General features: G+C 33.7%; 2 protein-coding genes across 2 annotated transcripts; one reads left to right on the forward strand and one right to left on the reverse strand.

Annotated features, from left to right (window-relative positions):
* The first annotated feature begins 3,453 nt into the window (after positions 1-3,453).
* Positions 3,454-5,736, forward strand: LOC125806898 (putative late blight resistance protein homolog R1B-16). Its single transcript, XM_049486655.1, has one exon. It carries the CDS (start codon positions 3,454-3,456, stop codon positions 5,734-5,736), a length of 2,283 nt encoding a protein of 760 aa, XP_049342612.1.
* A 577-nt stretch (positions 5,737-6,313) lies between these two features.
* LOC125806899 (putative disease resistance protein At4g19050) lies at positions 6,314-10,082 on the reverse strand. Its single transcript, XM_049486656.1, has 2 exons — positions 9,470-10,082; positions 6,314-9,384 (listed from the first exon to the last, which is right to left on the reverse strand). The coding sequence occupies exons 1-2, from the start codon at positions 10,080-10,082 to the stop codon at positions 6,314-6,316; spliced, it is 3,684 nt and encodes a 1,227-aa protein (XP_049342613.1).
* Between the last annotated feature and the right edge of the window lie 3,046 nt (positions 10,083-13,128).

Here is a 13,128-nt window from a genome sequence, read left to right on the forward strand (position 1 = left end):
TCCGACTAGGGTTTTGGTGTGAGGGATACGCGGGGACCTCCGACTAGGGAAAAGGGACGGACTTTGTTGTTTTAATTTGGGTGTTTTTTAATTAGGATCCTTTTAGAGGAAATTGGGTGGGTATTGGGTTATGGGGCGGATAGTTGGGTTATGGGTTAAAAAAAAGGGTCAAACGGGTAGTTCAATAAGATTAAGACACGTGTAAGAAATTAGGGGTCCGTTAGTGAGAGGGGTATACGCGTACCTATAATTGGACGGCAGGGGCTTATGTGGACGCAAAGTATAACGGAGGGCATACACATACCATTTATTAAAGTTCGGGGGTAAATCCGTCCCTTCTCCCTTTTTTTAATTAAAAAAATACATTTTACTAACTTCTAAAATCAAATCAATAATGACAATTAAACTAGACCAAAAACATGATTAGATGTTACAACTTATCATTTTCCACTTTTTAATGAATTTTAATTGTTAACCCTTGTAGATTTTAAAGCTCATGAAATATTGAATAATTCTTTTATCCTTCAAGCAAATATTATGTTAAGTGAAAAAATATAAATATAAATTCTATAAACATAATAAATAAATAAATAAAGTTAGAATAAAAGAAATAGAAGAGTGGTAGACGTAAAGCCATAGTAGGTGAAAAGGCAAACCAATTGACTTCTCTCATTTCTATATTCATTTGAATTGATTATGGAATAATGACTCTTCTTTTCAGTTTTCAATATATTCTTAGCAGGTCCTTATGTTCTTCATTCTTCATCTATTAGTGAAAAATCAGGAAGAAAATTTATTAACAATTATTTGGTTCTGTTTTGTCAACACAACAATATTCATCTATAAAATTAGGTAATCCCTTTTTTCTCTACTATATTTGCATTTTTTCACAACTTTTGAGGTACACAGTTTAGAATTGAACATAAAAGGTCAATCCACTGCAGTTTTGTGTTTATCATCATATAATTCTAATGTAATTTTTTATTTATTGGTTATTCTTTCTTATTCTGGTTAATATATTGCTTTGTTTAACTTTTTTTTTTCATTTTGTATGATATGTATATTGTATTGCTTTTCACATTAGTTGGATTGATGTTACAAATGCTTTTACTTTTTACATGTTAGATAAGCTTATATAAATTTTATATGGTAGTAGAGGTCAAACGTGCAACACACGTTCTCAGGATTAGTATTATTATAAGTGAGAAGCTCTTAATCTCAAAGTTGGATTACCATTTTGTCCTTCATTTAAACATTATTTTTTTATGTACAAAATTAAAAATAAATAAATTAATAACTAAATACAAAACTAGATATAAATGGGAACAGTTTTAAGGTATTCAAATGTGCATTATATTATGTAATAAAGATATTGAAAGATGAAAAGTCATTTAGCGGAAGTCCAAGCATTTCAAAACTGAAGACTGAAGAGTTATCTTGACACTTATTTCACATTATTATTGCCAACTTCAATGTAATTGTTAACAATTATATATATGGGGATGTTCACGAATTATTTGATAAGCAAGGAGGGAGTCAAGTCACTCAAGAATTATTTTTCCATGCTCTCTTTGATCAGTAAGTTTAATAATAAAAAAAATATGTTGCTTCTATTTCCTTAAATAAACATTTTATATTTATTTTTTAAATTTTTGACAAGAAAGCATTTTCACATGTATTCATCATCTTGAAATGTGTATGCATGTTTACTTATGAATCATGATTTGGAATACGAAGGTTAAATTATCTAATTATTTTATATCATTTCATGAATTCAAATAGAATATTTTTAAATTCTTTAAAATAAATTTTACATATTTATAAATTACACTCAAAAGTGAAAGGAAAATCACTTTTAATTATTCCGTGTTTGCAGATAATCCTTTTATTTATTTTCTTTTTATGACTGAAAATGTGTAAGCAAGAAAGAAAACAATAAAAATAAAATGGAGGGAACATAAACGAAAGGGGAAGACAAGAATTAAGGCAAAGGATACAGAATAGTAATGTTAGAGAAAACAATAATAAAGTAACAGAAAAAAAGGATAAAAAAATTAAAATATGATAAGCAGTATGAAAAATAACCATGATCAAACTATTGGAGTTTTTTGTTCATGCTACAAAGGAGTATAAACACACTATGTCATTTGAATGTAATATGGAGACAACATTTATACTTGTTACAAGTACATATGGTAATTCAAACTTTGGTACAAATTGAGAAGGTGTGTTATGTTTGTATTGTCCCTTTCTTAGAAAAGTAACAAATTAATATATTGCAGGTTTCGACCTAATAACATAAAAAGGTAAATTATTTATCACATTAAATTTTGTTGTCCAAATTTGACAGGTTACCGAAATATCTAATTATTTGGCATTTACATTTTACAATAAATAAGTCATTTATATAGGTTGATTGTTCATTTATTTCATTTATATTTTTTCGTTAAATCATTTGTGAAATTCTTCAAAATGTGATTTTAATATTTTTTTGTTAAAATTTCATTTTTGTTTAATGTGATTTTAATATAACTCTTACCACATATAATATTTTTGTGGGACTCACGTGCAAAGCACGTGTCCAGGACTAGTGAATTTATATGCAAGAAACGTAACAATAAATTGAGATTGAAATTTAATCACAGTAACAAAAATAATATGTATATCAATTCACTAAAATTACATGAGATGAGAGACTGAAGTTGGAAGGAAAACAAAATCAACACTCATCTTCTTGAGCTATCGCCAACTATTCATCAAAACACACCTCGGATCTGACTAGACCAAATGTTTGAATACAATCGCCTTTTGGCGTGTGACAACTTAATTTGCCTATAAAGTTTCGTCCACATGGCAGCTGTCTCATTAATTTCTAGGCATGTTTTGATAAATAGTTGGTGATATTTCAGGTAGAGAACTCGCTACAGATCAGTGTTACAAACTGCAACTTGGGCATCCTCTAATGATCAGTTTTTCTGGCAGTGGCAAGTAAGAAGCAGCAACAATTTCCCTCATGTTATCGCAGGAAGAGATTTGAAGGATCTATTGCACAGTATGCATTATGTTGTAGTTTTAACAACATTTGTAGTTGATAAGCACCTTATTTGCTAATTTTGTTAATGTTATTTAAGGGAGACAAAGTCATGCTCTTGGGGGTGGTATGTATACTCTTTGAGTATGAGTATGTTGGATGGCCAGATTTATAATGCATCTCTTCTTGAATCTGTATAGCTCATGGATTGTTATCATTTTGAATGTTAGAAATGCATTTGAATAATTGAGTTTCAGCAGCTTGAAGAAAATAATTTGGGTTTTTCCCTTTTAGAATAATTGAGTTTTAGAAGATGGGTCGGGTATTTTTCTTTTTTTGGGTGGATCCGGGTTTGGATTGGGTTAATTTAGTTTTAGTTAATTAATTTTACAACGCTTTGTATTGTTGATGTCGTTGGAGAGATGAAGAGAATCAGAAGGGAGGTCATGGTGTTTGACGAAAAGATGAGCAATGTCATTGAACCCAAGGTCCTTAATTCGACAATGCCCTCCAGAGACATGGTAAGTGTTGCTATGCCAGAGGAACTAGTGGGCTTAGAGGAAGAAAAGGAGAGATTAAGAGATCAACTGATGGGAGGATCTCATGAGTTAAGTGTTGTACCAATTTTTGGCATTTCTGGACTGGGAAAGACAACTCTTGCCATGAGTCTCTACCACGATGAGCTTGTTGTCAGATACTTTGATATTCGTGCAGCCGTTTCTGTTTCCCAAGTATATGACACTGAAAAATTGGTACTTGCAGTGTTGCACAATATCACTGGATATCCTGACACATCTAATGGAGGGGATGGTGATCTGTTGAAAGTAAAAAAAATGATATATTTGTCTTTGAAAGGAAAGAGGTTCTTGATCTTAATAGATGATCTGCGGGATACTGAAGCATACGTTGGTTTGAGAAAGCTGTTTCCAGATGATTTTAATGGAAGTAGAATTATCCTCACCACTCAATCATATCAAATAGCTTCATGTGCTGCGCATAGTACTAAAATACATAATCTTCGATTGCTTACAGAAGAAGAGAGTTGGGAATTACTTAAAAAGAAGATATTTCACCAACAATTTTGTCTTCCAGAACTGGAGGAAGCAGGAAAGCGCATGGTCAAACAATGTCACGGGATACCTGCCATGATAGTTTGGATGGCGGATATTCTTGCAAGAACAAGGACAGAAGCCGATTGGATACAAGTTGGGGAAAGTAACCAAATTGATGAATATCTTTTCAGCATTAATGAAAAAGAATACAGTGTCATACCAGATCATCTCCGTCAATGCTTCCTTTATTTTGGAGCATTTCCGTTGGAGGAAGAAATTCTAGTATCCAAATTGATCAGGTTGTGGGCTGCAGAAGGATTCATTCAACAAACTGAAGCAGAGAGCTCTGAGGCTGTGGCAATGGATTACCTAAGGAATCTTGTTGGACAAGGTCTTGTAATGGCCTGCCAACGAAGCTCAGAAGGTGTGGTCAAACGGTGTAAAGTCCGTGACAGATTGCACAAGTTTTGTTTAGTTAAAGCCAACCACGAAAACTTTTTTCAGCTGATGGACCTTGGTGGTGGTGTTGATCCTAATGATTCCAATATCCCACTCTCCTTATTAACATGTGATCATCGTCGGCTGTTCATTTCATCTAATCGGTGGGACAATATTCGATTAGAAGTTTCTGGTCCACTTGTCCGCAGCCTGGTGCTAACTGGCAGGAGATGTGATTTTTCCAGGCCTAATATCTCATCTCTGTATCAAAACTTGAAACTTGTTAGAGTTTTGGATTTAGGGCGTATAAATGTGGGCAATGATTTTCCAGTTGGGCTTGAAAAGTTGACCCTGTTGAAGTACTTAGAAGTTCGGGGAGAAATGACTTCAATCCCATCTTCAATTGGCAGCCTCCGGCAATTGGAAACTTTTGTTACAATAGGATTAGGAGGAGAAGTTGCAATACCTGATAGTATTTGGAGTCTGACAAATTTGAGGCATTTGCATATAAAGGGTGGTCCTTCTTCTTTCGGTGCCCCTGAAGAAATGTTTCCAAATCTGAGAACATTGTCAACCCCATTGCTTATTTACGGGGAAGATTCAGAAGTTATACTGAGAAGATTAGTACGTCTTGAGAAACTGAAATGCGTCTTTTTGGAATCATGGGATTCATTTAGGAAGAAGAACCTGTTTCCCAAACTGGGAATTCTTGAGCATCTTCAGTCTCTCAAGCTACATTACTATGGTGAAGTGCGAAATACGTGTGAGTTCAATTTCCCTTTAAACCTCAGAAGGTTGACCCTGTCAGGTTTTCGCCTTCCATGGGATCAAATATCAATCATTGGGGAACTTCCCAACCTTATGGACCTGAAACTGCTGAATAAAGCCTTTGAAGGTAGTGTATGGGAGGTAAAAGATGGTCAGTTTCCCTGTCTTATGTATTTGAAATTAGATACACTAGACCTGCAGGAATGGTACATTTCTGAAGATGCGTTGTCTCGGCTTGAGCGACTGGAGTTGCAGAAATGTAAGAAACTAAGGGAGATCCCCTTGGATATTGCTGATATTGTAACTCTACAGAAGATTGAGGTGAAATGGTGCAGCCAATCTGTTGAAGAATCAGCCTTCAGAATTCGGGAAGAACAAAACGAAAACTTAGCTAAAAAGTTGAAGGTCATCTTCCGTAAGACAGATGACACGTTGATTTCTAGATAGAATGAACCTTTTTTTTTTTTTGCTTATATCAAGCACCTAAATTTAAAAAATAGCATTATTTCCTCAACAATTTCGTCATTTGATTAATTTTACCATTTATATGTGAAGTTATTTAAGATAATACAGCACCGAATAAGTGCATGTAATTTCTAACGAAATTAGCAAAGACATTAATATATATATATATATATATATGCATATAAAACACAATAAATCTATGTGCAAGAAACGTAACAATAAAAGAAATAAATTGAGATTGAAATTTAATCACAGTAACAAAAATAATATGTATATCAATTCACTAAAATTACATGAGATGAGGCGTTTCTCTGCCTTGAGCGACTGAAGTTGGAAGGAAAACAAAATCAACACTCATCTTGAGCTATCGTCAACTATTCATCAAAACATACCTCGGATCTAACTAGACCAAGTGTTTGAATACAATCGCCAAAAGGCATGTGACAACTTAATCTGCCTATAAAGTTTCGTCCACATGGCAGCTGTCTCATTAATTTCTAGGCATGTTTTGATAAATAGTTGGTGATATTTCAGGTAGAGAACTCGCTACAGATCAGTGTTACAAACTGCAACTTGGGCATCCTCTAATGATCAATTTTTCTGGCAGTGGCAAGTAAGAAGCAGCAACAATTTCCCTCAAGTTATCGCACGAAGAGATTTGAAGGATCTCAAGTTTTACTGAATGTAAGGTTGACAAATTAACACTTTCAAGCTTTGGACATTCTCCTATAATCAAGGTCTGCAATGATTCCGCTTTACATGCAATGCTCTCCAAATTTGGTAGTGCCCACAAACATAACATGTGCAATTTTTGCAACGAAGGTTGCGATTGCTCATCTTCAAACAGAATCCTGAACTTGTCGCAGAATTTGATTTGAAGAATTTGTAGGTTGTCTAGACAATAAGATGGAGAACAATTTGCGAGTTCCGAGCAATGTTCCAGATACAGACATTTGAGAAATCTTAATTCATGGCCTTGCAGGTTGCTGCCACTACATATGCTTTTCAAACAAACAGCATGAGATACCCTTAAAATCTCCAACCCATGCTCAACTTCAGTACTAACCTCAACAATCTCCTTTGAACTTCCCTGATTATTATCGGCCACACTAAGAATGCTTTCCATTTCACTGCATCCCTCTATCCAGCAGAATTTTGTCTTTCTTATGCTTTCAGCACCCAAACTAGATAAGCTTTTGATGAATTGGTTATCAATCAAGAATAAAAATTCAGCTTGAGATGCTAAATGCTCAAGACCACGGGGGTAATCACTGAACCCACGGATCTCCAGAGATCGCTCTAGCTTCCTGCACTGGCACTCTCTCCCCTCCTCCTTGCACTGACAAAGTTTTATGGTTCGGAAGAAAGTATCTCTATGAAAGAGTTCATTTTGGTAGAAATACTTACCTCCAATATCAGTCTTTTCCTCAATGGGATGAACTGTGAAATGGAAGCTTTTGCCAATAGCTGGATTGTTCAAGAGTTGAAGAACTTGAAAGTTATCCACAAATATTCCAAGCATACGACTGCTGGGAACTACGTCAAGTGGCCAGCTGGAGATCCTCCAGGGACAGTGAAGAAGCTCCTCTGGGTGGCATATTCTGTTTCCATCTTTCATCTTTGGTAGCTCAAGGTGATTCAAACAAGTCAACTTTGAGATACTATAAGGAAGTTTCTCAATCGGCGCCTTCAAGACTTCAGATATCTCCAGATCCTTGAACTCTTTTATGTTTGGGCAATCTCTGAGGATAAGGCGACGAAGATTGTGAAAATCCTCGAAGGAGGGCAAGTCTACAATGCGAGATCCAGAAATATCCAGAACTTCAAGTGTTGTGACTCCTTCCAGATTCGGAAGCTGCTGACAACCTCTTAGAGAAAGATGCTTAAGCTTTTTGAGGTTCGATAAGGATGGCAAATGTGTTACCCCAGTTTCAGAAATATCAAGAAGGTGAAGATTCACCATATTCTTCAAGAAATCAACTTCTCCTAGGCACTTGAGACCAGCAAGATTTAGCTCCTCCAGGTTTGTTAGGGATTCAAGTGATGGAAATCTTTCCAATTTAGTGCACTTCTGTAGAAAAAGGCGACGGAGGTTACTCAAACGTGACAGGGATGGCAGATACTCAATGCTTGTCTCAGAGAGGTTCAGATTTTGAAGGCAATGCATGTTTTCAAATGAGTTATCCGCCAATCTAGTTAGAGCCTTACAACCTGAAAGATCAAGCACCAGCAAATCTTTTAATGAACTTAAGTCTCCCAATTTCACCAAGGAGCAGCAGCATGAAAGAAACAGCTCTCTAAGATTACTAAGACTGGAAATGGATGGCACACTAATGAGGTTTGTGGCTGAAAGGTCAAGAAATTGAAGGGCATCAGGGCTTTTAAGGTGTGGAAATTCATTGAACTTGGAGCACCCTCTCAAAGAAAGACGGCGTATTTTGCAGATTTCTGAAGGAAGCTTCTCAATTTGAGTTTGTGAAACATTTATTTCTTCGAGATCACCAAGTTGTTCTAGGGATTGATCATGAAATTCAACAAAATTTGTGGCACCTGACAAGTCAAGAATTTGCAGGCTGCTTAGTGAACCAATCATGCGTAACCTTCTTAGTGATTTACAATCACGTAACAAGAGATAAGTGAGATTGCTCAAGTCTTTGATCACAGGTAACAATTTTATTTTGGTGTTTGAAAGATTAAGCATTCGAAGCTCCTTATTTATTGCAAAGCTCTTGTCAAGGAACTTCTCTAGAGATGTAGAACCAGAAAGATCGAGAACCTGAAGTCTTGTCATGCTTTTTAAACTTCCTATTTCCTTTAGGCTGGAGCAGTCTCTCAGAATGAGCCAAACTAGTTCAGTGAGATGACAAAGGGATGAGGGAAGTGAAGAAACTTGAAGAGATGATAAATTAAGACTTTGAATATGAGGCATATGTTTAAAAAGATTGTCGGGGATTGTTAAGGAAGGGCTAGGACCAGATATTTCAAGAACAGTAAGTTTCTGGAATGAAATGTTGTCAGCTTTAGTTGGTCTTAGTTCCAAGAGATTCTCAATGCCCCCTAAAAAATTACAACCTCTAAGAACAAGAAGCCTAAGATTCTGCATCTCCAAGGATAATGGCTCGGGTTTGGATGTTGGGTTGAAGATTGCAAGAGCTTCTATCTCCTCCATGGTTTGAAAGAGATCAACTAAGACTTCCCTATTGAGAAAGTTCCTATCAATCAACAATGTTGATGCTTTTTTCTCTTTTTCAACCTTACCAAGTGTTCTTATGATCCCATCTGCTTGTGCGATTCGTCCAAGATCACCTTCAAAAACATTCGCCAGACCTAGACGGACAGTCTCCTCCATTCTACAACGATCACAAGCACTCAAAAACAACGGTTTCCTATTTTTCCTAACATACCCTGCAGCTAGCTTTTCAATGAAGCCATGATGAGCAAGCGCCATAAGAACACGGTGTCCCTTTTCATAAGCATTCTCAAAACAATTGAAAGGACCAAGAAAGCCTTCCAGTATCCAATAAGTGATCAACTCACTGTAATGTGCCCTTCCACTCTTAAAAGGGAACTTGTTTTCGCGGCAACATAAGTCAATTAAGATGCTTTCCAGCAGCAACTTAGACTGTAACCCTGTGTTATTAATATGTCTAAAGTAAGTACTAATTTGTGATTATAACATATCAGTTGATAGTCTAAATTGAAGTATATTACATACCTGGAGTTGTATAGATTGTCTTTACAATAAGTTCACAACATGAAGAAAGTGACACATTGCCATTGATTTGGTCCTTATTATGTTCCACTTTGATGATAACTCCCTCCTCAAGACCTTGGTTTTCAGCATTGTCATGTGCTGTGGTAACAAGAATCTCTTGTACATGATTAGCTTTTAATCCTTTTATGCGACGAGATACCATATTCATGCTCAGCTCATCCATTTCACCTGCTCCATCAACAAATATCAAGACAACCTTCTTGCTTTCAAGTATTTTTATCATCTGATCCTCCAATAACTTTTCCATCCTCGTCTCTTTTTCCTTCTTGTTATTTTCAAGCTCCCACTCATCGAGAGGAGATAAACATGACAAGTTACAAGCTAGTCTTTCATCAATATCACCATTTGGAAAGGACAGTTCCCACAATATTGTGAAATCAAATATTCCTTCTACAATAGCACGACCACTTGACTTTTTTGCAATCCATGTTAAGTCCTCGATTTCGACGTCTTTCCCAGTGAGGATGATCCTTTTCTTACCTTCAGATTTTAACTTACTATATAACTGTTCCAATTTTGAAGCATATTTAGTACGGAAAGATGCTGGTGCCATGACTGACTATCTGCAACAAAAAATGAAGGGAGGATTTTCATGTTTACGACAAAAAATACAACTTAAGAAATCCAAATTACATGTCCAAATAAAACTTCAACTTCAAATCATGTCCAAACAAGATCAGTTGGTTGAGTACTTAAACTTTCACTTGTCAGCGAGAGTTCGATTACCACTAATTTCCCATTGTCATGATGAGATACATAAAAAAAAAAAAAAAAATTAACACAACGAGCAAATAAGAAAGAACCTGAAAAGCAGTAGCAGCAAACAAACAACTCAAAGTTTAATTTGAATGGTAAACAGTGATATCCCTTCAATGATTGATTACTTTCCTCCTCTAAAGGCCAACTGTCTCCAAAAAAACATTTGCCAACTAAATAAGGGGCCCTATTTCGTATTTAATTTTTTAAATAATGATGGCATTGAATTACACATTTTACAACATTTGATTATTCTTAATCTCATTTATATTCTTTTAAGGGAAAAGAGTCGTACATACCCTTTAATTTTACCATTTAGATTTGATATATCATTTGTTATGAAAGTGGCTCATACATGCTCTAGTTTTTGGATGACAGAGGCATCAATGTCCCAAAAGTATCTGCATACCATTTACGATAGTTCAGGGATATATTTGTCCTTTTTCCCTATTAAAAATTGTCGTCTTCTTCAATAAGTGCTGGAAAAAAAAGTGGTATATATATACTCTTGGTGTAAATTATGTACTATATTAATTAATTAAAAAAACTTTATTTTTGATATTTACCTTGAAATTTATTTAATTTAATTAAGCATGAAGACTTTTTCTTTTTTTAAAAGATGATTTTCACTCTCTTTGACCTGAGTTTTATCGAAAACAACCTCTTTATCCTCTTCAAATTTTATCTGTGAGATTATAGTGGTTTTTTTTTTTAATTATTGTTGTTCAATCCTATTGTTATTATATAACCAAACTAATAAGGAAATAGTTTAATATAAACTAGAACAAATGGAGTGTAGTCTTACAATTATATTATAAGAGTTCTACTTGTAGTACAAATAGTAGTACAAGTATATACAATTAAGAAGAATACAATCAAATTAGTGATTTAAAATATATATATATATATATATATATATATATATATATATATATACTAGTGTTAAATATTGAATAAAATTTTCTAAGATATGATTTGGTTAAAAAATAAAATAAAATAAAAATAGAATTACTTTACCACTATTCTTTTCGCTCTGAAATGTGAATAACAGTTTAATATCTAAATTATCAATTCAATTAAAAATATAATTGTATCGAACGGGACACTGAACCATATAGAAGGGACCACAACTTCTTCATTTTTAAAAAAAAAAAAAAATTGTTGTGGTCCCTTATCCATTTCAAAAATGTAAAATAATTGTAAGATTGAAGTTTTAAAAAATTCAAGAAATATTTAAAAAGAAAATAAAAATGATACAGAACTTTTTTAATTTCTCATTCTATTTCGATATATATATATACTAGTAAAGAAAGCCCGGGCGCTACCCGGGCCCAACATTAATAAAGTTAAATTGTTACTCTCTCCGTCCCATATTAGATGAGAATCTTACTAAAAATATTTTTTTCATATTATTTGAGCACTTATTAAATTAGGATAGAATTAATTAATTCTTTTCCATTTTACCCCTACAATTAATATGACCATTCCTATATTGTATGTGTATTTTTTGTACTCCCTCCGTCCCTATTTAGTTGTCCATATTTCCTTTTTTAGTTGTCCATTTTGACAAATCAAGAAAGGACAACAAATTTTTTCCTATTATACCCTTATTTACACTTCTTGAAAATTGTAAAAGTGTATGTTATTTCCCTCCAATTTATTTCACTTGAATTCAAAGAAGTGGTTGTAATTTTGAAGTGAAAAGTTGTCATAAGGGTAAAATTGTAACTTCACTGTGCTAATCATTGTTGCCTTAATCTGTGTGTCATTTCTAAAGTGGACAACTAAAAAGGGACGGAGGGAGTAACTCATTTCAATGTGCATTGATATAAACAAAGGGCAAAATGGTGAAGTCTTCCAATGTATTAATGATTTCTTAATCACCGTGTAAAGTTGGAAGTGTCCATCTAATATGGGACGGAGGGAGTATAGTTTATGTATGGTTATAAAATTAGTAAAGATTGTTATAATAAATTTTGTTCATAAGGGAGCTAATATAGAAACTTATTTGTCATTTGTCTTTTTAATTTCAATTTTAAATAGCAAATAAATGTAGCGATAAGATTGAGGGTAGAAATGAAGCATATCTTTCTAAATTTAAGTAAAAATAAACAGAGTAGAAGTAACATTAGGGTTATTGATAGGACGATTCATTCGATTATTTTAAAAAAAATTATATCATTCAATTTTTCGGCTATTTTATAATGTATAACCAAAATTAAAATTTTAAAATCATCCCAATCCTAATTTATGTGACAGAACCAGTACAAAAATTAGTCTTTTTTTTGTTGTCTTGTAGATATTTTAAGTTATTATTTATTGTAAATTATAGTACTTTTTATTAAAGTTTTTAATAACATATGTTACTTTTTATGTTTGAGAGTTAAACCAACTTTTTTTTATATGTCTTTTAATTTTATATGTGTTTTGTCCTTTTCCATTTTGAAAAACCAATACTCTCTCCATTTTATTTTATATGTCATTTCTTTTTATAAATATATTGGTTATTCCCTCTTCTTATTGGAACACATGTTAACTTGTGGTGAACACTTATTCCCTCTTCTTATATAGTAATATATATATTAAAATTGTAAAATTCCTTCTACGGCCAAACCTAAATAATTGTACTAGGTAATTGACCTGATTTTGAACAAATTATAGTTCTCTACTATTTTCCATTTACTTATGATCAAAAAAAAATTATGATAAAGAAACATTTTAGTCAAACATGGTCAAGATCATAGATATCCGTCTTTTTAACAAAATAAAATAATGGTGGTGTCCAAATCAACTTGCACACACTTTGATTGTTCCGCAAATGCATGTTACCTCCTACCAACACA

Source organism: Solanum verrucosum, unplaced genomic scaffold (assembly GCF_900185275.1).
Source record: "Solanum verrucosum unplaced genomic scaffold, falcon-dt-bn FXZP01000196.1, whole genome shotgun sequence".
NCBI classification, from domain to species: domain Eukaryota; kingdom Viridiplantae; phylum Streptophyta; class Magnoliopsida; order Solanales; family Solanaceae; genus Solanum; species Solanum verrucosum.

What these genes read in the sequence shown, in the direction of transcription:
- LOC125806898 (XM_049486655.1), top strand. Translation starts at nt 3,454, where the DNA reads ATGAAGAGAATCAGAAGGGAGGTCATGGTGTTTGACGAAAAGATGAGC.
- LOC125806899 (XM_049486656.1), bottom strand. Translation starts at nt 10,082, where the DNA reads ATGGCACCAGCATCTTTCCGTACTAAATATGCTTCAAAATTGGAACAG. An exon ending in GACAATCTATACAACTCCAG is followed by an intron (nt 9,385 to 9,469) that starts GTATGTAATATA and finishes TTAATAACACAG; the next exon opens with GGTTACAGTCTAAGTTGCTG.